Source organism: Salmo salar, chromosome 19 (genome assembly GCF_965601325.2).
Source record: "Salmo salar chromosome 19, fSalSal1, whole genome shotgun sequence".
Taxonomy (NCBI): Eukaryota; Metazoa; Chordata; class Actinopteri; order Salmoniformes; family Salmonidae; genus Salmo; species Salmo salar.
Window position 1 is genome coordinate 7,293,767 of NC_138309.1, and position 24,241 is coordinate 7,318,007.

Here is a 24,241-nt window from a genome sequence, read left to right on the forward strand (position 1 = left end):
GGGGAAATTCAAACGTGGAGCACGGTAACATATCCAGACAATCGCAATTGACTGGATATGACGTCTCATTCAATTTAACTAACAAGTGAAATTGACAGATTTACCTTTTCAAGTGGATCTTTTAAAAAATATCCAAAATTGATTGGGTGTCCATAATGAGACATGATTAACTTTTTCCAAACTTAACTTAGATGAAGCAAGGCTCTCAGGTTAATTGAAAGTTAATTCCCAGATAGCCTATACAGGTTTGATATATCATAAATAGATTAATCAGTAAAATCTGCTTTAGCAAAGCACAGTCAGTAAAACCCCTTTACTGACGCTCAGCCCCAGGGAGGAGCGTACCCTAGTGGTGAAGGGTCCCAACATTTGACCTACGGTTTACACTTATGATATCCAATCAATGGAGATTGTATGGATTATCGTCTCATTCAATTTAATAAGTTAAATTGTCGAACATACCTTTCTAGGTTCTTCCAATTAAATGAGACAACTTAAACTTTGCATATTAACCTGGATGAAGCAACCTCTCAGGTAATTCAAGTTTAATACCCAGATAGCCTACCCAGGTAGGACTAATCATTGGCATTGATTAATTCAATTTGCTTTGGCAAATTCATTCACGTCCAACTTCCACAGTACTGTACAGTACTGATGGTTCATTAACGTCTATAAATAGATTAAAATCGTCTTTGCAGTTTTCCACATTCCAAAACCAAATTTTGGAAAATTAGGAAAAACATTTTTTCCTTTCAAATGTTCTAATAATGTGCAAGCTATCAGAGGGGGTGGTCCCCACTCGCCCGCTAATTAGGGAAGTCCAAAATCAGTACTCTAAGCGCTCAAGTGGACTCTGCAATGCAGCAGAATTCCACCGTTAGGTACCATCTGGAGGAAATCCAGAATGGTCACACTCTACAGCGCGACTTCCCATCCAAGCAACCGGAGCCCTGTACTCACAGGAGTGAAGACAATAGGTTTCAGACCTTGTCTCCCTCATGCGTCCCTCAGTCTTCTCCTCTTGGCCCTTCGGCACTGCATAATATGGAGCCTCTTGGCCAACAACAACAAGGCTTGGCTTCTCCTCTTGGCCTTTTGGCCCCAATTTCTCCACAGGATGAAGCCAACCCTCTCCGCCCGCTTGGCGCGGAATACCTTGACAAACTCGTCAAGAATTTCCCCACCTTTGACCCCGTTCCAGGTCAGCCAAACGATACTGAGACGTTCCTAGCTGACATAGAGGACACGTTGGATGGCTACCCGAACGCTACGGGTTCTGACAGGGTTTACCTGTTGAAGCGAATGTCGAATAGACACGTGATGAGGTTCATTCGTCTACAACAGCAACACGTGCTAAATGACTATGCTAAACTTGCCACAGCTTTGAAATTAGAATTCAGTGGTTCTGCAACTCGCAAACACGATAGCTCACTGGCTAACACCGTCAAACAAGCTCGGAACAAACACCCACAAGCTTACTATCATAGGCTTCGTTCAGCTTACTTTGGCCTACTCACTGAAACAGGAATGGAAGAGCTGTTACCATTCAAACAAATGTTTCTGTCAAACATGTATCCCACCTTCATTACCTACTTGGGCCCTGCCGCCCACGTTGGCTTGCCTATCTTACAACTCAGAGAGCTTGCAAGCACAGCTTTTGAGGCATCAAAAGTTCACAACGCTAAGAGCCCTGACCATTCGGTTTTGAAGTTTGACCAGGAGCACTCACTCCAGTTAGAGGGTACATTATCAGGTATTGGAGTGTTGAGAGATGACGCACAACAACAGTTTCTACCACGAAACCATGGTTCCAATAACCTCCGCGGTCGAATCAACTGTAAAGTACGTAGCCATCAACATGACTACCGCTACAATCGACCCGTTCGCTACGTTCCTGCACCCAACCCACAAAAAGTGTCAGAGCACAAGGGTAACAAAGGGTTGAAGGACAATCAAAACGTAGACCAATGTTCTCCAGAAGTCCCACTATGGGAAGAACTTAAGCGAGAACAATTTGAGAAAAGGGTAAAAGATAAGTCACAAGGACTAGACGGGGAATTACCGGACACCAGGTCCGCAGGAATTAACACCCATAGCAAGGAAGTTAAAGTTCAAATTTCTCCCGCTCTCATTCAAGACCCTATCCAGGGCCCGCTTGATCAAGAAACAAGCCCCCGGGCTCTGTCTATAGACTCTGATACAAAAGTTGCGAAGAAAAAGGTCAAACGCTTCGTTAAAGCCAAGCCCACTCAAAATCGGAAAAGTCAATCTGCTTCCATCTTGAACAGACATGGCACATCACGTCGTTGCGAATGACCACTCCACTTTGTGGGGAATATGTCCACTAACCACGAATCTAAACGGCCATACCTGGAAACAGTCCTGGAGGACTGCTTAGCTTGTCATGCGCTAATTGCTTTGGGTGCGACAATATCACTCATCTCTCAAACATTGTTTGATGATCTCAAAAGGGCTTTGAAGCCAACTAAACGTTGGTTAAAAGTGGAACGATGCGACACTAAACTTCGAGGGGTCACTCAGACTACCTCGCCACTCACATTGAGAGTCATGCTGAAACTACACTTCCAGGACGTATCGCTCGTTCACCCTGTGTATGTTACCAGCCTCGAAACTGTAACCCTGCTACTTGGAGCAGACTTGATGGATCGGTTACTCCCACTGATGGATTGGAAAACCAACCAGGTAGGGTCACAGGCCACGGTGCCTTCTCCACTGACCACACTGTCTTCCCCTAACGCTAGCTGCAACGCAGTCATTCACGAGGGGTATCTGTCGAAAGCACCCCTTGGGAAAAAGATGTTTAGAAACCTCTTGGTGCAGAATCCGATCCATGGAGATAGTACAATATCTCGACACATTCCATCAGCCAACCTGATTGACCATTCTTTTCATGATTTCGAGCCAGCTGTCTCTGTGAATAAGCAACTTCCCTCCTCCTTGCAGTCGTGCAATACGATAGTTGAGATGAACTTCTCTTGCCCTTTGGACACTTCCGCAAGCACTGCGGCCGTCCCAGCTAAGAAAAACATTGATGCGCAGACTATACTCCGCTTCCGATGATACACCTTCCGCTTTGTTGGGGACTGTCACCCCTTACAATGACACTAATGGCGTCAGTCCAGCAACTGACCCGATGACTCAATCTGGTGAAACACTTTGCGATATCACAGACCGATATCCTCGTCTCAGTTCGCAGGTACTGAAGAGGTTGCCACACGCGGACGCGGTGGTGACTGACATGCCTTGACAGCCACTGAGCGTTTTGAAGCACAAACACCAGGAGATTTGGTTGAAAGGTTACAGCCATTCTCATAACAACGCGGCCGCTGACAACTCGTACATAGGGTCCGATCATCTCATTTGCGCATTGGACACCAACACCACCCGCTGGTGGGGGGGTCCCGACGCACAAAGGGGGGGAATAGTAGCCCAGACCCATGAAGAGCCTCATCGAGGCCGGTGGGGGGGTCAAGACTACGGACAACACCGTACGAGGCCGCCAGAGCATAAATCAAATCTAGTTGTAAACTCTCCTATGAGAACAGTGAGGAGCAGACAGGCCCCTAGACGGGGATTATCTTAGAAGACATCTAAGATAGTACTGAGGTGTACCACACTGGTCGTAAAGGAAGTCCAGTGGACTTGTCCACCTCCAAAACAAATGGCATCAGTAATCATTCTTTGCCATGTGTAGGTTCAACTACAATACAACTAGTAAAATGCTCCAATCATGTGTTCCCGTAGATAATATTTCAGAATAAATCGGTAGGATAACTGGTCCCCTTGAGTACCAGTACCAATACTAGCAACAGTCAGTCCAGCTACAATCAGTAAGAAGGTTAGAGATTTAACCAATCAAATTACCATTGACAACAGCGACATAGGAGTCACTCAGAGTGCAACACGTGGAGGGGAATCTCCAGTGCACTCTTCCAATGGTTAACACACATGTCACTAATAAATAGGACCCTCCATTCAGGAGGAAAATTATTAGAAGTCATGAACCATGATCACACCACGTATGACTGGTCCAATACTTAAAGAATACTTCCGTCGTGAGGTTAGCTCCTCCGTGGATAACATAGCTATGAAATAGACTTCATACCTATCGCCACTACAATAGTGGAAGACACAGTGACTTGTAGAAAAACTACTACAGACTCCCTTGACACCAATTCTGACTGACCTCCAGGCATTGACCTGAAAATTACCTGACTACATCAGACTCATTCTGAACAAGTTGTAATCTGCCCGGATACTTGGTTTTCTTCCCTTGACATGCACGCTTGTGTAAGCATAAGCGCACATGCACAACGGAACATCCAAGTAGGATTTATGCTAGGACCACTTAAGGGCCCAAGCAATATACCAGCCTTAGTAAAGTTGAACATTTACTTCTAGGCCTTTGACTCTACAGCACTCACCAGTTTTCTTCCCAGAAGTCCATAGGTCATCCCTGTAGACTGCCCAAAACTAGTGCATTACAGCTGTAGACTTATCATATAGTTAAACTTAGGATAGCGCCTAAGCAACACACCAAGTAGGAAAAACCCTAGATATGGCATTAGAGACAATGCCATGATAATCATTTTGCCAGAACATTGGACGTATATAGAATACAGTCCAATTAGAGGATTTTTTTTGTGTGAGAACTATATTTTGTATATTTTTGTTTTGTTTATGCTTTCATTCCTTTTCGGTTCAGTTCCTTTGACACTTAGGAAGTGATAGAGCCATAAACAAAGTCCCCATACATCCATCACTTAGTGCCACAACGCCGCTCATTGGGGAATGAATGTAATTATATATATTTCATGAGTGTGTGTGCGTTGTTAACATCTGCCTAAGTTACTGCCCAGATCTTCCAGTCTGGACGACGGGTCCGGAACGGCGACCCCAAATCCGGACACCCACAGCCTATCCTTGTGGCGGCATGCCCGCTGTCAGAGAGCCCACCAAGGTAAACCACCAGAGGGGGGGACCGCAACGGCGATCACCAACCAGGACATCCCCTGGCCCTTCCTGGGGTACTTTACAGCTTCCAGGGAACCTACCAAGGTACACCACTAGAGGAGACCGCAACGGCGATCACCAACCGGACATCAACTGCCCATCCTTGTGGTGGACGGCTCCGCTTTCAGAGAGCCTACCAAGTTCAACCACCAGAGAGGACTGCAACGATGATCTACCAATGGGACATCACGTGGTCATGATTTTATGTTGATTTGTAACTTGCAGGATAAACAAGATCCAAACCACCAGGGGGGGTATGTCATGACATTGGCTTCTTTTGGTACAGGGAGGACAGTTGACCCCCTCCCCTTTGTACCATCCCCCAACCTACCTTCCCCCCAACCCAGGCCCTGTGTGAAAGGGTTGTAGAATTCCAGGAGAGTCTCTGGCCACATGGCCCATAGAGAGACACAGGAAATTCTTCCAACTCACAGAATTGGGGAGCCAAGCGACATTTGTGTTCTGGAGAAGGTATGGAAGATTGGTGAAGAATCCAGCTACGAACTGGTCCGCTTGGTACAATTTTGTGATACTCAGAAGAGACAATATAGCCATATTAACATAAAACTGTTTATATAATAGCCTCAGCTTGAGACTTGCATCATAATGGTTGTATAGAATGTATTAATAAGGATAAAGCTTTTGTAATACATTGAGATGCTATGTACTGATGTTAATGTGATAGAATTGTATTTCTGTAACCAAGTCTAACTCAGTCATAGGCAAGCCCCCAGGGACACATACAGGACCAGGCGTCATTTGACAAGCCTGTTCAAGGGTCACTATAAAACCCACCCTGATTTACATTTCTTTAGACCAGGCCTCCACTCCATGGCCAATAGATTTTACCATCCAATTCCTCTACTGAAAGTGAACTATACCACGTGGTTAACTTTTAGACTATTGATACCGACAGAATAAGAACAAGTCTTTGATATTAATTATTAGTCTGCAGCTAAGTAAATTATATAATTGAACGCGAAGACCAACGAAACATCCATTCTATAACGACATTAATGAATGTCTCTTTGAAAGAGCCATCCTAACCGAGAGAGAGAGAGAGAGAGAGAGAGAACTCTCCATCAGAACGACGCTCGAACAAGGATTCCGACGACACATGAGCGTAAATATATATTGATTGCAATTGTTCCCGAATGAGCGTGCCTTCAATTGTCAATTGTTAATATTAATGAACTCTGTGTACCTTCTCAGCTAACCGTTTATGACCCATTGTCTAACAGACCAGCCATGCTTGTTAGCCATTAGGGCACATTACTATACCAATCCTTTGTGACGATAATTACTGTTTGTATGTTTTCTGTTAATTACTTAGTGTAGTAAATAAATGATTTTAAGACAATTGATGTATGGATGATTTTAGTAAAGACTGGGTTCGTGCAGATACAACAATTTACGACGTTTGGAATGAGACTGGACTCGAGGTAAAATACACCATTTAAACCAGAAGATAATCGGCCTATACTATAATAGAATATAATATTATAATACAGGAAAGTTATATTAGGAAAATTATAGCTTTGTAATCTGAATATTCTCCTTGGTGCACCGATCTCCTAGTTAATTACAATTAAACGATTAATCAGTTTAATCGCGTGATAATAATTACAGGGAGTTAATTGATAAACATGTCTTCAGTTTAATGGTACCCCAAAGACACGACACCAGAATGCCATTCACTATAAGACGCAAATAAAAAAAGTCAAAGACGGCTGCACCCATTGCCTGAAAAATCTGAATTTAGTTTGGCCACTTTTCAGCATATTACAAATCTTCAACGTACGTGTTACAGTGTATACAAGAACCGGAGCACATGACTTGACAAGTTATTTACAGCTTTTGACAAATCACAAAGAAAATAAAATGTTGTCACCTCACAGATCATCACCCCAAATACAAGTCTACTTCCTAGCCTTACCATAGCATGAAAGCTAAACAGGGTTGCCAGATTTGGCAAAACACAAACCATTTTAGGGGGTTTATGGGGGGGTTCATTTCATTTGGGGGGATTTCAAGTCCATGGGGGGTAGAAATAGAGGAAGGTATTGTTGGGGGATATGATGGAGGATATATTACTATGATGGGGGATTTATCTATAAATGGGGGGCAAACACAGAAGTTTATTCGCTAAATAAAAATGAAACCTGTAATGCTTTTCTTAGAGAAGTGGAGGAGTCAGGCGCAGGACACAGGGATAAAGGTAAACAAAATGTGTTTACTAAAATTATCCATAAATCTTCTCATCAAAATACATATTTTGGAGAAACACCTCCAACTACATAAAACAGACAAACAATCACCGACAAGACAAACAGGAAATGCAGAGGTTTAAATAATGAACATAATTAGGGAAAATCAAAACAGGTGTACACAATAAAGACAAAACAAAACGAACAGTGAAACATCGATCGGTGGCAACTAGTAAGCCGGTGACGTCGACTGCCAAACGCCGCCCGAACAGGGAGAGGGGTCGACTTCGGCGGGAGTCATGACAGTACCCCCCCCCCTGACGCGCGGCTCCAGCAGCGCGCCGACACCAGCCTCGGGGACGACCCGGAGGACGGGGAGCAGGGCGATCCGGACGGAAGCGGTGAAAATCCTGGATTAACGACGGATCCAGGATGTCTTCCGCTGGTACCCAGCTTCGCTCCTCCGGGCCATACCCCTCCCACTCCACGAGGTACTGAAGGCCCCCCGCCCGACGTCTGGAGTCCATAATGGCTCGTACGGTATATGCCGGGGCCCCCTCGATGTTCAGAGGGGGCGGAGGAACCTCCCGTACCTCCGACTGCTGGAGCGGACCAGTCACCACCGGCCTGAGGAGAGACACATGGAACGAGGGGTTAATATGATAATCAGGGGGAAGTTGTAACCTATAACAAACCTCGTTCAATCTCCTCAGGACTTTAAATGGCCCCACAAACTGCGGACCCAGCTTCCGGCAGGGCAGGTGAAGGGGCAGGTTTCGGGTCGAGAGCCAGACCCAATCCCCCGGTGCATAAACCGGGGCCTCACTGCGGTGGCTGTCGGCACTCGCCTTTTGCCGCCTGATGGCTCGTTGAAGACGTACATGGGCAGCGTTCCACGTGTCCTCCGAGTGCCGAAACCATTCATCCACCGCAGGAGCCTCGATCTGGCTCTGATGCCATGGTGCCAGGACCGGCTGATACCCTAGCACACACTGAAAAGGGGTAAGGTTAGTGGAAGAGTGGCGTAGGGAATTTTGGGCCATCTCCGCCCAAGGGATAAATGATGCCCACTCTCCCGGCCGGTCCTGGCAATAGGACCGCAGAAACCTACCCACCTCTTGGTTGACTCTTTCCACCTGCCCTTTACTCTCGGGGTGGAACCCTGAGGTAAGACTGACCGAGACCCCCAGGCGTTCCATAAACGCCCTCCAGACTCTAGACGTAAATTGGGGACCCCGATCAGAGACTATATCCTCAGGCACCCCGTAGTGCCGGAATACATGGGTGAATAGGGCCTCCGCAGTCTGTAGGGCCGTAGGGAGACCGGGCAAAGGAAGGAGATGGCAGGACTTAGAAAACTGATCCACAACGACCAGGATCGTGGTGTTACCCCGTGACGGGGGAAGATCCGTCACGAAATCCACCGATAGGTGTGACCACGGTCGTTGCGGAACGGGAAGGGGTTGTAATTTCCCTCTGGGCAGATATCTAGGTGCCTTGCACTGTGCGCATACCGAACAGGAGGATAAATAAACCCTCACGTCCTTGGCTAACGTGGGCCACCAGTACTTCCCCATAAGGCAGCACACCGTCCGACCGATACCAGGATGACCAGAGGAGTGGGCCCAACAGATCAAACGATCTCGAACATCAAACGGCACGTACACGCACCCAACGGGACACTGGGAGGGGGTGGGTTCAGCACGTGACGCCCGTTCGATGTCCGCGTCCACCTCCCATACCACCGGTGCTACCAGGCATGAAGCTGGGATTATGGGAGTGGGCTCTGTGGACCGCTCCTCTGTATCATACAGCCGGGACAGTGTGTCTGCCTTGACGTCTGGGAACCTGGTTTGTAAGAAAGAGTGAAATTAAAGCGTGTGAAAAACATGGCACACCTAGCCTGGCGAGGGTTCAGTCTCCTCGCTGCCCGAATGTACTCAGATTTCAGTGGTCAGTCCAAATGAGGAAAGGGTGTCTAGCCCCCTCGAGCCAATGTCTCCACGCTTTCAGAGCCCCAACAACAGCTAACAACTCCCTATCCCCCACATCATAGTTTCACTCCGCCGGGCTGAGCTTCTTCGAAAAGAAAGCACAGGGGCGGAGTTTTGGTGGTTTATCCGAGCGCTGAGATAGCACAGCCCCTATTCCAGCCTCGGATGCGTCCACCTCAACTATGAACGCTAAGGAGGGATCAGGATGCGCTAGCACTGGAGCTGTGGTAAACAGAGCCTTCAGGTTACCAAAAGCTCTGTCCGCCTCAGCCGACCACCGCAATCGCGCCGGTCCCCCCTTCAGTAAGGAGGTAATGGGAGCCGCCACCTGGCCAAAACCCCGGATAAACCTCCGGTAGTAGTTGGCAAACCCTAAAAACCGCTGCACCTCCTTTACCGTGGTTGGAGTTGGCCAATTACGCACGGCTGAAATGCAGTCAGTCTCCATCTCCACCCCTGACGCGGACAAACGGTACCCAAGGAAGGAGACGGACTGTTGAAAGAACAGACATTTCTCCGCCTTGACGTAAAGGTCATGCTCCAACAGTCGACCAAGCACCATTCGTACAAGAGACACATGCTCAGCGCGGGTAGTGGAGTATATTAGAATATCATCTATATACACCACTACACCCCGCCCATGCAGGTCTCTGAAGATCTCATCCACAAATGATTGGAAGACGGATGGAGCATTCATTAACCCATACGGCATGACGAGGTACTCATAGTGCCAAGAAGTGGTGTTAAATGCCGTCTTCCACTCATCCCCTCCCCTGATACGCACCAGGTTGTACGCACTCCTGAGGTCCAATTTTGTGAAGAAGCTCGCCCCGAGCAATGACTCTGTCATACTGGCGATCAGAGGCAGTGGGTAACTGTATTTAACAGTGATCTGGTTCAAACCTCGATAGTCAATGCACGGGCGTAAACCACCATCCTTTTTCTTCACAAAAAAGAAACTCGAGGAGACAGGTGAAATGGAGGGCCGAATGTATCCCTGTCCCAGAGATTCAGCGACATATGTTTCCATAGCCGCCGTCTCCTCCTGTGACAGAGGATACACGTGACTCCTGGGAAGTGCAGCGCCCTCCAGGAGGTTTATCGCACAATCCCCCGGTCGATGGGGTGGTAATTGAGTCGCCTTCCTTTTACAGAAGGCGATTGCCAAATCGGCATATTCGGGAGGAATGTGCATGGTGGAAACCTGTTTTGGACTTTCCACCGTAGTGGCACCTAAGGAAACACCTAAACACCTCCCCGAACACTGACTGGACCATCCCTTGAGAACCCTCTGTTGCCACAAAATAATAGGATCATGAGAAGCCAACCAGGGAAGACCCAACACAACGGGAAACGCAGGAGCGTCAATCAGAAAGAGACTAATACTCTCTTCATGACTCCCCTGTGTTACCATAGCAATGGGAGCTGTGACCTCTTTAACCTGTTAGGGCTAGGGGGCAGCATTTGCACGTCTGGATAAAAAAAATGTACCCGATTTAATCTGGTTACTAATCCTACCCAGTAACTAGAATATGCATATACTTATTATATATGGATAGAAAACACTCTAAAGTTTCTAAAACTGTTTGAATGGTGTCTGAGTATAACAGAACTCATTTGGCAGGCAAAACCCTGAGACATTTTCTGACAGGAAGTGGATACCTGATGTGTTGTATTGACTTTAAACCTATCCCATTGAAAAACACAGGGGTTTAGGAATATTTTGGCACTTCCTATTGCTTCCACTAGATGTCACCAGCCTTTACAAAGTGTTTTGAGTCTTCTGGAGGGAGATCTGACCGAACAAGAGCCATGGAACGATGATGTCCCATTAGACACCTGGCGCGCGAGTTCATGTTGGGTACCCTCGTTCCAATACGTTATAAAAGAGTATGCATTCGTCCACCTTGAATATTATTCATGTTCTGGTTAAAAAAGGCCCTAATGATTTATGCTATACAACGTTTGACATGTTTGAACGAACGGAAATATATTTTTTCCCCTCGTTCATGACGAGAAGTCCGGCTGGCTTAGATCATGTGCGAACAAGACGGAGATTTTTGGACATAAATGATGAGCTTTTTTGAACAAAACTACATTCGTTATGGACCTGTGATACCTGGAAGTGACATCTGATGAAGAGAATCAAAGGTAATGGATTATTTACATAGTATTTTCGATTTTAGATCTCCCCAACATGACGTCTAGTCTGTATCGCAACGCGTATTTTTCTGGGCGCAGTGCTCAGATTATTGCAAAGTGTGATTTCCCAGTAAGGTTATTTTTAAATCTGGCAAGTTGATTGCGTTCAAGAGATGTAAATCTATAATTCTTTAAATGACAATATAATATTTTACCAATGTTTTCTAATTTTAATTATTTAATTTGTGACGCTGACTTGACTGCCGGTTATTGGAGGGAAACGATTTCCTCAACATCAATGCCATAGTAAAACGCTGTTTTTGGATATAAATATGAACTTGATAGAACTAAAAATGCATGCATTGTCTAACATAATGTCCTAGGAGTGTCATCTGATGGAGATTGTAAAAGGTTAGTGCATCATTTTAGCTGGTTTTATGGTTTTGGTGACCCTGTCTTTGACTTGACAAAACATTACACACAACTCTTGTAAATGTACTGTCCTAACATACTCTAAATGTATGCTTTCGCCGTAAAACCTTTTTGAAATCGTAAAACGTGGTTAGATTAAGGAGATGTTTATCTTTCAAATGGTGTAAAATAGTTGTATTTTTGAAAAATTTGAATTTTGACATTTATTTTGATTCAAATTTGCCGCTCTTGAAATGCACCTGCTGTTGATGGAGTGCACCACGGGTGGCACGCTAGCGTCCCACCTAGCCCATAGAGGTTAATAAGCCCCGACCCCAACGGACGACTATCTAGGGCATGTACAGGGAAGGGAACATCAACAGGAACAATAGGAATCCCTAATCTATGGCTAAGGACCGATCAATAAAGTTCCCAGCTGCGCCTGAATCTACTAGCGCCTTATGCTGGGAATGCTGGGAATGCGGGGAAAACCCCGGAAATCCTATAGATACCCACATGTGAGCAACAGGGGGGTCTGGGTGAGTCGTGTGCCTACTCACCTGAGATGAACCACCAGTGTTCCGCCTACCACCTCGACTCCCTGGAAAACCTCCCCAGCACCGACCAGCAGTGTGCCCTCTGCGGTCACCTCTAGTGCCTGGAATGGTCTCCCCTCCGGTCTCCCTAGTACCAGCCCCTCCCAACTCCATAGGAGTTGGATCTAAGGGATTGGGGGATGGAACCAACGGACCCCGATCCGGACGTCTGCGGGAGGCCAGCCGATTATCCAGCTGGATCGATAAGTCCACCAGCTGGTCCAGGTGGATGGTGCTGTCCCTGCAGGCTAGCTCCCAACGAACGTCCTCTCGCAAACTACACCTGTAGTGATCGATCAGGGCCTGTTCATTCCATCCCGTACCAGCCGCCAGAGTCCTAAAGTCCAGTGCAAACTCCTGAGCGCTCCTCATCTCCTGTCTTAAATGTAACAAGTGCTCTCCCGCCGCTCTCCCTTCTGGTGGATGATCAAATACTGCCCGAAAGCGGGGGGAGAAGTCCTCATAGTCCTCCAGAGTCGGGCCTCTCTCTTCCCAGAGAGAGAGGCCCTCTCTCTTCCCCTCTCTCTTCCCATGGCGGTGGCCCACTCCAGGGCTTTACCAGTCAGACAGGAGATGAGAGCGCTCACTTTCTCGCTTCCCGAGGGTGCCGGCTGGACAGCCGCCAGGTAGAGCTCCAGCTGGAGTAGGAACCCCTGGCACCCGGCAGCTGTTCCATCATACGCTCCTGGGAGCGAGAGCCGAATCCCACTGGATACAGACGGAGGATGGGTAGAAATGTGTTGATCAGGAGGTGCAACTGGTGGTGGTGCGACTGGTGGTGGTGTGGCTGGGTTGACGGGACATCTTTTTCTCTCCACTCTCTCCATGGTCTGCAGCACGCAATCCATGGCAGTCATGAGACTCTGGATCATGCTCGCTTGCTGCTGAACACGCTCCTCTATATGAATTGGAGGGCTGGCTGCTCCTGCTGACTCCATAGTGGTCGGTGATTCTGTAATGGTTTTCTTTTAGAGAAGTAGAGGAGTCAGGCGCAGGACACAGGGATAAATGTAAACAAACATGTTTACTTGAAAAATCAATAAATCTTCTCATAGGAAAATACATAGTGCGGAGAAACACCTCCAACCACACAAAACAGGAAACATTCACCGACAAGACAAACAGGAAATGCAGAGGTTTAAATAATGAACATAATTAGGGAAAATCAAAAACAGGTGTACACAATAAAGACAAAACCAAACAAACAGTGAAACATCGATCGGTGGCAACTAGTAAGCCGGTGACGTCGACCGCCGAATGCCGCCCGAACAAGGAGAGGGGCCGACTTCGGCGGGAGTCGTGACACCCTGTGCCCATGTGCTAAACAGAGTGAGTAAGGTAGTGTAGTAATAACAAAGATTTAAATGCTAAAAGTGGTGAAAATAGTAGCCTACAATAAGGAAAAACTCCAGGTAAAAATACACTATCTAGTCCTTGTCCTATATTCTAATCTGACTTTGGTGCAGGTCATGTTGTTCTTCACATTACCGTCTCTGGTAAACACACACTATATCAAATAAAATATGTTTATTTGTCACATGCACATGATACATAAGGTGTAAACAATACAGTGAAATGGTTATTTACTTACTTGCATAGTAGCAATATCAAAAATAGAAAGTGTCCAGATACAAATATTTTATAATAAATAGATGATGCTTACCCAGACACACTTGTCTAAATTGATGGGTCATGTGAAGGAAATGCTATAACCACCCCCCACCACATCTATCTAAGTGGATGGGTCACTATTGTCTGGACATGTTCATGAAATGCAATAGATGGCTGTACTCCCCCCAGATACACCTGGCTAACTTGATTGGTCATGTGGAAGAGAGGATATAGCCACCCCACAGCCACATCTAGCTAAGTGAATGGGTCTCTACAGAAGGTGTAAATGGTACAGTGAAATGGTTACTTGCATATTTGCATTGTAGCAATATCAAAAATAGAAGTGTCAAATATAAAAAAAACAAGAACAAAAAGTGTCAATGCCAGTAGAGAAAGAACAAAATAATATACAATATGTACAAGATCAATAACGATATCAGTGATACTGGTGATAGACAAAGTAGTACGCATACAATCAAGGTAAAGTGGCTGAGCAGCAGAATAAAAAAATAAATAGCACCACCAACATATGGTGTGAGTGTGTTAGGAGAGAGTCAAGGGAATCTATATTCGGAGAGACAGTTTCTGTCCTGCCCTGGACTTTGGTGCAGGGCATCTGATGTCCATGCCCTCTTCATCGCAAAACTCCCTGATCTTCTCAAAAAGATACATTTGTCTAGTTGTGTCCAGTCCAGGTGGTGCTTGTACAGGCAGACCATCTATGGGAGGAAGGATGTCAGCGTTGTGCAGCAGCTGAAACCTGGTCCTGACTGAGTCTGAACGCTCCTTTGCAACAACAACACCAGGCTCCTGAGCATTGAAGCTGTAAAACAGGAAAATAGACAAAAAAAACCCCATTACAACCTTGTTTAACATCAATTCACCTCCCAAATTTAGATAAGAAGAATAACCTCATACAATGCAATGAAAATGATATTCACCTGAAGTGCTTGTGCTGCTTGATCTGTGGCAGCGGCCTGAAGTACGGAGTCAGGTGTTGTTGCCAGCCATAGCTTTCCACCAGCACCTTACCATCCTCCAGTCCAACCAGCTGTGGGATGTTGACCCCTGTCACAGTGCTGTTCTTTACCACACCATCAGTCTTTGATAAAGTGTTCACTCAGGTCTTTCTGAAGCACTGCTTGATGAGGCCGAAGCACCAGTCGGTGACAAACTTGGTGTGGCATGTGATCAGGAAGTGAAGGTCCAGACTGGTGGAGCTTGTGCATGGTCCACCAGGCACAATACCAGAGCACAAATCCATTCTTGTTTTGGCCACAGCAGTTGTCACAATTCAGGTCCACGCGTATTTCCCCAACTCCGTAGCTAGATAAACCATTAATCATAATCCCAACCCATACAGTTCTAACACATACAAATTAAACATAATCCCAACCGATACATGAGCAATACAAACTGATTGTCATAGCTAGCCACCATGCATGAAATGCTGTAGTATGAATCTGCAGGTAGCTAAAGCTAACCAGCTAGGTAGCTAATATTAGGCTATGACTAGCAATGCAAATGGATTCTGAGACCACGGATGCCATGGGTGCCCTTAGTTTGAAGATGTAATCCGGAGACGTGTTTTATACAAGAGCCTTCTGTGTTCTCTTTTTGACTCCCTCCACATTTGCAATCAAACTCCAGAATTTTCTAAATTTCCTTGTAAATACTCTGCTTCCACTGGGCATTCCACTGATTTCAAAACTTGGCCAACTTATTCCGTGACAAAAGCACCTGTTAAATTCAGGGCAGAAATGTTGTTGAGAGCAGTAGCAACACTTTTGCAGTTCTCCATGATATCTTTCAAAAAATCTGCAGCGTCAAGGATTATCTACACATACTGAGAAGCTCATGTTATAGACAGAAGCATGCTACATGGTAGACCAATCCTAACTCATCTCTCGGCATGTCCAGCCCATCCATTATCTCAGCCAATCATGGCTAGCAGGAAGGTTCTGTCTTTTTCCACGGTTAAACCAACTAGGCTCGTAATTGAACACATTTATTTGTATTTACAGAACATGAAAGTTCACATATTCCAGAAGGCATTTCTACCCCAAAAAAATCATTTTGTTGAAAAATAACATTCAAATGCCTCCTCTGTGAAGTAGTGATGTGCGACATATGCCTACCTTCCTGAAACGGGTCACCTACTGTAGAGTGGCTTGCGAAACGATTCACCCCCCTTGGTATTTTTCCTATTTTGTTGCCTTACAACCTGGAATTAAAATAGATTTTTGGGGGATTTGTATCATTTTATTTACACAACATGCCTACCACTTTGAAGATGCAAAATATTTTTTATTGTGAAACAAACAAGAAATAAGACAAAACAACTGAAAACGTGAGTTTGCGTAACAATTCACCCCCCAAAGGCAATACTTTGTAGAGCCACCTTTTGCAGCAATTACAGCTGCAAGTCTCTTGGGGTATGTCTCTATAAACTTGGCACCTCTAGCCACTGGGATTTTTGCCCATTCTTCAAGGCAAAAATTCTCCAGCTCCTTCAAGTTGGATGGGTTCCGCTGGTGTACAGCAATCTTTAAGTCATACCACAGATTCTCAATTGGATTGAGGTCTGGGCTTTGATTAGGCCATTCCAAGACATTTAAATGTTTCCTCTTAAACAACTTGAGTGTTGCTTTAGCAGTATGCTTAGGGTCATTGTCCTGCAGGAAGGTGAACCTCCGTCTCAGTCTCAAATCTCAGGAAGACTGAAACAGGTTTCCCCAAGAACTTCCCTGTATATAGCGCCATCCATCATTCCTTCAATTCTAACCAGTTTCCCAGTCCCTGCTGATGAAAAACATCCCCGCAGCATGATGCTGCCAACACCATGCTTCACTGTGGGGATGTTGTTCTCGGGGTGATGAGAGGTGTTGGGTTTGCACCAGATATAGCGTTTTCCATGATGGCCAAAAAGCTAAATTTTAGTCTCATCTGACAAGAGTACCTTCTTCCATATGTTTGGGGAGCCTTCCACATGCATTTTGCCTAACACCAAATGTGTTGCCTTATTTTATTCTTTTAGCATTGTCTTTTCTTCTGGCCACTCTTCCGTAAAGCCCAGCTCTGTGGAGTGTACAGCTTCATGTGGTCCTATGGACAGATACTCCAATCTCCGCTGTGGAGTTTTGCAGCTCCTTCAGGGTTATCTTTGGTCTCTTTGTTGCCTCTCTGATTAATGCCCTCCTTGCCTGGTCCGTGAGTTTTGGTGGGCGGCTCTCTCTTGGCAGGTTTGTCGTGATGCCATATTCTTTATATTTTTTAATAATTGATTTAATGGTGCTCCGTGGGATGTTCAAAGTTTCGGATATGTTTTTATAACCCATCCCTGATCTGTACTTCTCCACAACTTTGTCCCTGACCTGTTTGGAGAGCTCCTTGGTCCTCATTGTGCCGCTTGCTTAGTGGTGTTGCAGACTCTGGGGTCTTTCAGAACAGCTGTATATATACTGAGATCATGTGACACTTAGACTGCACACAGGTAGACTTTATTTAACGAATTATGTGACTTCTGAAGATAATTGGTTGCACCGGATCTTATTTAGGGGCTTCATAGCAAAGGGGTGAATACATATGCATGCACCACTTTTCCATGTTTTACATTTATTTTGAATATTTTGAACAAGTTATATTTTTCATTTCACTTCACCAATTTGGACTATTCTGTTTATGTCCATTGCAAGAACTCCAAATAAAAACACATTTAAGTTACAGGTTGTAATGCAACATAATAGGAAAAATGCCAAGGGGGATAAACACTTTTGCAAGGCACTGTACTACAGTCTATGTGTCGATAGAACTTTTGTCGCGTTTTTGTCAAATTTGCTTTGTTAAAATCCCTAGCTACAATAAATGTGGCCTCAGGATATGTGGTTTTCAGTTTGCATAAAGTCCAGTCAAGTTCTCTGAGGGCCGTTGTGGCATCGGCTTGAGGGGGAATATACACAGCTGTGACTTTTATCGATGAGAATTATCTTGGGAGGTTATACGGTCTGCATTTGATTGTGAGGTATTCAACCTCTGGAATCAGTACATTTGCCCAGTGGGGTACAAACAAAGGATCTGATTCGGGAAAGTCATATTCCTGGTTGTAATTCTGGTAATGCTGGTGAGTTACCGTCGCTCTCATATCCAACAGTTCTTCCTGGCTGTATTATATAACACCCCAAAAACTAAATACTGCAACGTTTCCTAAGAGCTAGAAGCAAAGCAGCCCTATCTATGTTGTGCTGGGGACAATAAAAAGCCACTCTAAAATGTGCAGTTTTGTCACACAGCACCATTCCACAGATGTCTCAAGTTTCGAGGGAGCATGTAATTGGCATGCTGACTGCAGGAATGTCCGCCGGATATGTCACCAGATAATTGAATGTTGAATGAATTTCTCTACCATAAGCCGCCTCCATCGTCATTTTAGAGAATTTGGCAGATACGCCATCTGGCCTCCATAACCATAGACCACACCAGCAAGGACCTCCACACGTCCAGGGTCTGGAGAGCGTTCATGGAACGTCTGGGGGTCTCGGTCAGCCTCACCTCAGGTTTTCACCCCGAGTGTAACGGGCAGGTGGAGAGAGTAAACCAGGATGTGGGTAGGTTTCTGCGGTCATATTGCCAGGACCGGCCGGGGGAGTGGGGGCGTTCATCCCCTGGGCAGAGATGGCCCAAAACTCACTCCGCCACTCCTCCACTAACCTCTCTCCTTTCCAGTGTGTACAGGGCTATCAGCCGGTTCTGGCACCATGGCATCAGAGCCAGATCGAAGCTCCTGCGGTGGACGAATGGTTCAAGCGCTTGGAGGAGACCTAGGACGCCGCCCATGTGCACCTACAATGGGCCGTGAATCGGCAAAAAGAAGGCGCTGACCGCCTCCGCAGCGAGGCCACGGTGTTCGCACCGGGGGATCGGGTCTGGCTCTCGACCTGAAACCTGCCCCTCCGCCTGCCCTGCCGGAAGCTGGGTCCGCGGTTTGTGGGGCCATTTAACCTGTTGGGGCTAGGGGGCAGTATTTGCACGGCCGGATAAAAAACGTACCCGATTTAATCTGGTTACTACTCCTGCCCAGAAACTAGAATATGCATATAATTAGTATAGAAAACACTCTAAAGTTTCAAAAACTATTTGAATGGTGTCTGTGAGTATAACAGAACTCATATGGCAGGCCAAAACCTGAAAAGATTCTATACAGGAAGTGCCCTGTCTGACAATTTGTTCTCCTTCTAGGGCAACTCTATCAAAAATACAGCATCTCTGCTGTAACGTGACATTTTCTAAGGCTTCCATTGGCTCTAGGAAGGCGCCAGAAAGTGGAATGAGAGCTCTCTAGTCTCTGGGCGAAAAACAGCAGGGGTTTTTGTGAGTGGTCCTGCTGAGAACAATGACACTGAGGCGCGTGTGCACGAGACAACTCCATTCTTTTCTTTCAGTTTTTGAATGAACACAATGTCCTCCGGTTGGAATATTATTGCTATTTTACGAGAAAAATAGCATAAAAATTGATTTTAAACAGCGTTTAACATGCTTCGAATTACGGTAATGGAATATTTTGAATTTTTTCGTCACGAAATGCGCCGGCGCATCACCCTTCGGATAGTGACTTGAACGCAAGAACAAACACAGCTATTTGGATATAACTATGGATTATTTCGAACCAAAACAACATTTGTTGTTGAAGTAGAAGTCCTGGGAGTGCATTCTGACGAAGAACAGCAAAGGTAATCCAATTTTTCTTATAGTAAATCTGAGTTTGGTGAGGGCCAAACTTGGTGGGTGTCAAATTAGCTAGCCGTGATGGCCGGGCTATCTACTCAGAATATTGCAAAATGTGCTTTCACCAAAAAGCTATTTTAAAATCTGACACCGCGATTGCATAAAGGAGTTCTGTATCTATAATTCTTAAAATAATTGTTATGTTTTTTGTGAACGTTTATCGTGAGTAATTTAGTAAATTCACCGGAAGTTTGCGGTGGGTATGCTAGTTCTGAACATCACATGCTGATTTAAAAAGCTGGTTTTTGATATAAATATGAACTTGATTGAACAAAACATGCATGTATTGTTTAACCTGTTGGGGCTAGGGGGCAGTATTTGCACTGCCGGATAAAAAAACATACCCGATTTAAACTGGTTACTACTCTTGCCCAGAAACGAGAATATGCATATAATTAGTAGATGTGGATAGAAGACACGCTAAAGTTTCTAAAAGTATTTGAATGGTGTTTGTGGATATAACAGAACTCATATGGCAGGCCAAAACCTGAGAAGATTCCATACAGGAAGTGCCCTGTCTGACAATTTGTTCTCCTTCTTTGGCATCTCTATCAAAAATACAGCATCTGCTGTAACGTGACATTTTCTAAGGCTTCCATTGGCTCTCAGAAGGCGCCAGAAAGTGGAATGACGTCTCTCCAGTCTCTGGGCAAAAAACAGCAGCAGTTTTTGTGAGTGGTCCGGCTGAGAACAGTGACACTGGAGATGCGCGTTCATGTGAATTCTCCATGTTTTTCTTTTTCTCTTTGAACAAATACAACGTCGCCCGGTTGGAATATTATCACTATTTTACGCAAAAAATCGCATAAAAATTGATTTTAAACAGCGTTTGACATGCTTCGAAGTACGGTAATGGAATATTTTTATGTTTTTTTGCCTCGAAATGCACTCGCGCGTCACCCTTCAGATAGTTACCTGAGCGCATGAACAAAACGGAGCTATTTCAATATAACTATGGATTATTTCGAACCAAAACAACATTTGTTGTTGAAGTAGAAGTCCTAGGAGTGCATTCTGACGAAGAACAGCAAAGGTAATCCAATTTTTCTTATAGTAAATCTCAGTTTGGTGAGGGCCAAACTTGGTGGGTGTCAAATTAGCTAGCCGTGATGGCCGGGCTATCTACTCAGAATATTGCAAAATGTGCTTTCGCCGAAAAGCTATTTTAAAATCTGACACCGCGATTGCATAAAGGAGTGGCCTTCCAGCTACCACAGACCTGCCGTACTTCACCCACTGTTGGTCTGCCTCCATCACCACCATAATCTCCAGAATGACCGGGGTCTTCATCGGTGGGAAAGGGGTTAAAATTATTATTGTCATATAATCTTACTTCATTGACCATGTATAGCAGGTTGAAATTTGGCCATAGAATCAATGACCGAAAAATATGTATTTTCAATGTCTGTAAATGACATATTTTCAACGTCCAGTTTAATATGTATTTTCAATGTATTTTTACGTTTCATTCAGCACCTAAAACGCACCGGATTTTAATGCCTGGAAAATATGTATTTTCAAAGTCTGGAAACGACATATTTTTGACGTACGTATAAGACGTCTTTTCAACATCCATATAAGACAGATTCTTTTTCAACATCATTTTCCTTACTTGGGTGCATCCATTGTTTGTTCCATTTGTCCAGTGAACTATGGACACCTCTCTCACTCTGTCTGGGCAGGTTAACAGGAAGCGGTCTAGGATAGGCTAATGTTGGAGAAGTTATACACTCTTAGATTAAAAAAAAGATGCTAAGTAAGGTTCTTTGGCTTGTCTCCAGAGGGGAAATCCTCTATGATGGGTCCTGCCTAGAACCCTCTATAAATGGTTCTACCAAAAACCTTTTTATCATCTAAGGGTTATTCCTAGAACTCTCTTTGAAGGGTTCTTCCTAGAACCATCTATGAATTATTCCACCAGCCTTATTAACCTTTAAAATTAAACTCTTTATGACAGTACATTACATAAATCATATGGACTTTCTTTGAGGGCCTAGTTATAGCCTAACACAGTGGTGGGAAACTCCTGGTTTACAAGTCACATTATGCTGGCTTGCAAAGGGATATGTAATTCCTATTGGAATCCAGCTAGATTGAAGATATCCAACAATTGGAACTTGTAATTACCCGCAACCTGCATTCCGAATAAATGCCAGGATTTTTTTATTTTATTTAAGATTTATTTAACTAGGCAAGTCTGTTAATAACAAATTCTTATTTACAATGACGGAAAGGGAGGGTTGATAAATGAGACAACCTAAATCATATTAACAGAAACAATCATCCCACAGAAAAGAACTCTTACCACAGCTGGATGTAATTTACGACACCTGTGGTAAGGGATCCTCAAAAATGATTTGGACACCCCTCACTCACGTACACACACACATGCACATATGGACACACACAGATGCACGCATGCACGAATAACACACACACTTACTGCTGGAGCTGCTGATGTCTTTGGGAGTAGGGGACATAGGGTGGATGCAGTGTTGACAGAGACAGTCTTTTCCATTAAAGGTGACACAATCTCCAGTAGGAAATGGTCGTCTGAGAGAGAGAGAGAGAGAGAGAGTGAGAGAAGAGATACATCTGTGTGTATGTGTATGTGTGTGTGTGTGTGTGTGTGGCAGCACAATGATCTTACTTGCAGATTGTGCAGACAAAACAGGCTGGATGGTACGTCTTGCCGAGAGCAGTGACCACCTCTCCCTCTACAAAGCTCCCACAGCCATTGCAGCATGTGCCATGGAGCCGCTGGTAGTCCAACGTGCACAGGTAGTCCCCGTTCTTCATGAAAAAACCTCCCTGAGCCAAGTCGCACCCGCACACTGAACACACAAACACAACATGTATTCGCTTAGCATACCTGCTAAAATGAGAAAAGTTCTCTCAGAATCTTTCGTCATCAATATTTAGCCTTCATTTCTTCACAAAATAAAACATTTAATTTCTTCACACAAAATGGCTGTAGGTAGCATTATGCTAAAATTAATTAGTAATCTTTTTCCTCCAAACATAATGATGGCCATTATGGCCAAACAGTTCTATTTTTGTTTCATCAGACCAGAGGACATTTCTCCAAAAAGTACGATCTTTGTCCCCATGTGCAGTTGCAAGCCGTAGTCTGTTTTTTTTAATGGCGGTTTTGGAGCAGTGGCTTCTTCCTTGCTGAGCGGCCATTCAGGTTACGTCGATATAGGACTTGTTTTACTGTGGATATAGATACTTTGTACCTGTTTCCTCCAGCTTCTTCACACAGTCTTTTGCTGTTGTTCTGGGATTGATTTGCACTTTTCGGACCAAAGTACATTCATCTCTAGGAGACAGAACGCATCTCCTTCCTGAGCGGTCCCATGGTGTTTATACTTGCGTACTATTGTTTGTACAGATGAACGTGGTACTTTCAGGCATTTGGGAATTGCTCCCAAAGATGAACCAAACTTGTGGAGGTCTATAATTTTTTTTCTGAGGTCTTGGCTGATTTCTTTTGATTTTCCCATGATTTCATGCAAAGAGGCACTGAGTTTGAAGGTAGGCCTTGAAATACATCCACAGGTACACCTCCAATTGACTCAAATGATGTCAATTAGCCTATCAGAAGCTTCTAAAGCCATGACATCATTTTCTGGAATTTTCCAAGCTGTTTAAAGGCACAGTCAACTTAGTGTATGTACACTTCTGACCCACTGGAATTGTTTACAGTCAGATTATTTCACTTATAATTCATTGTATCACAATTGTTGGGAAAATTACTTGTGTCATGCACAAAGTAGATGTCCTAACCGTCTTGCCAAAACTGTAGTTTGTTAACAAGAAATTTGTGGAGTGGTTGAAAAACGAGTTTTAATGACTCCAACCTAAGTGTATGTAAACTTCCGACTTCAGCTGTATACTATACATTTTTGTGCATTTAGATATGGTTCTCCTTGTTCGATAGAGCCATTGGACGTCTTTCAGCGATGTTCCTATCAGCGGATTCATTGCTAAATATACAAGCAGACATATTTTTTCCAGTCTCTGAAAGACTACAACTTGTGTTGGGTGGTGCTTCCTGCTCTGGCCTCCAGCCCTCCTCCAAGAGGCACCACTAACAGCAAAATCCTTTGGGCAAAACTGAAAGAACTGTCCAGACGCAATGGCTTCAAGTGATTTTTCTCATCAATACGAAGTCGACCACAGAGCATTTTTTGATGTTCTATTATCTACATTGTGACATTCAACCGGACATTTTGGGGATTTAGCTAACGTTAGAAGCTCAGCTACAGCCGATGCCAGCATCAAAAGGGCAGATGACAAATATGGTGCCTAGCTAAGTAAGTTTCCGGCAAGCCACCTAGCTAGCTAACATTAGTTTATCGACTGAAACCCATATTGTGTATTGCTGGCTAACATACTACTCCCAGTTAGCACATTGGAGCTGGGCCGATTCTGGCTGAGAGTCGGGGCACTCGGCTGAGAG

At 44.8% G+C, this 24,241-nt stretch overlaps 1 protein-coding gene across 1 annotated transcript in view; it reads right to left on the reverse strand.

Annotated features, from left to right (window-relative positions):
• Positions 1-24,241, reverse strand: part of ablim1b (actin binding LIM protein 1b) — a 132,589-nt gene that overhangs the window by 58,236 nt on the left and 50,112 nt on the right. The window contains exons 3-4 of the mRNA XM_082966035.1: positions 22,427-22,610; positions 22,220-22,329 (exon numbers count right to left, since the gene is read on the reverse strand). Of these exons, the coding sequence (XP_082822161.1) occupies positions 22,220-22,329; positions 22,427-22,610 (294 nt within the window). The remainder of the gene's footprint in view (positions 1-22,219; positions 22,330-22,426; positions 22,611-24,241) is intronic.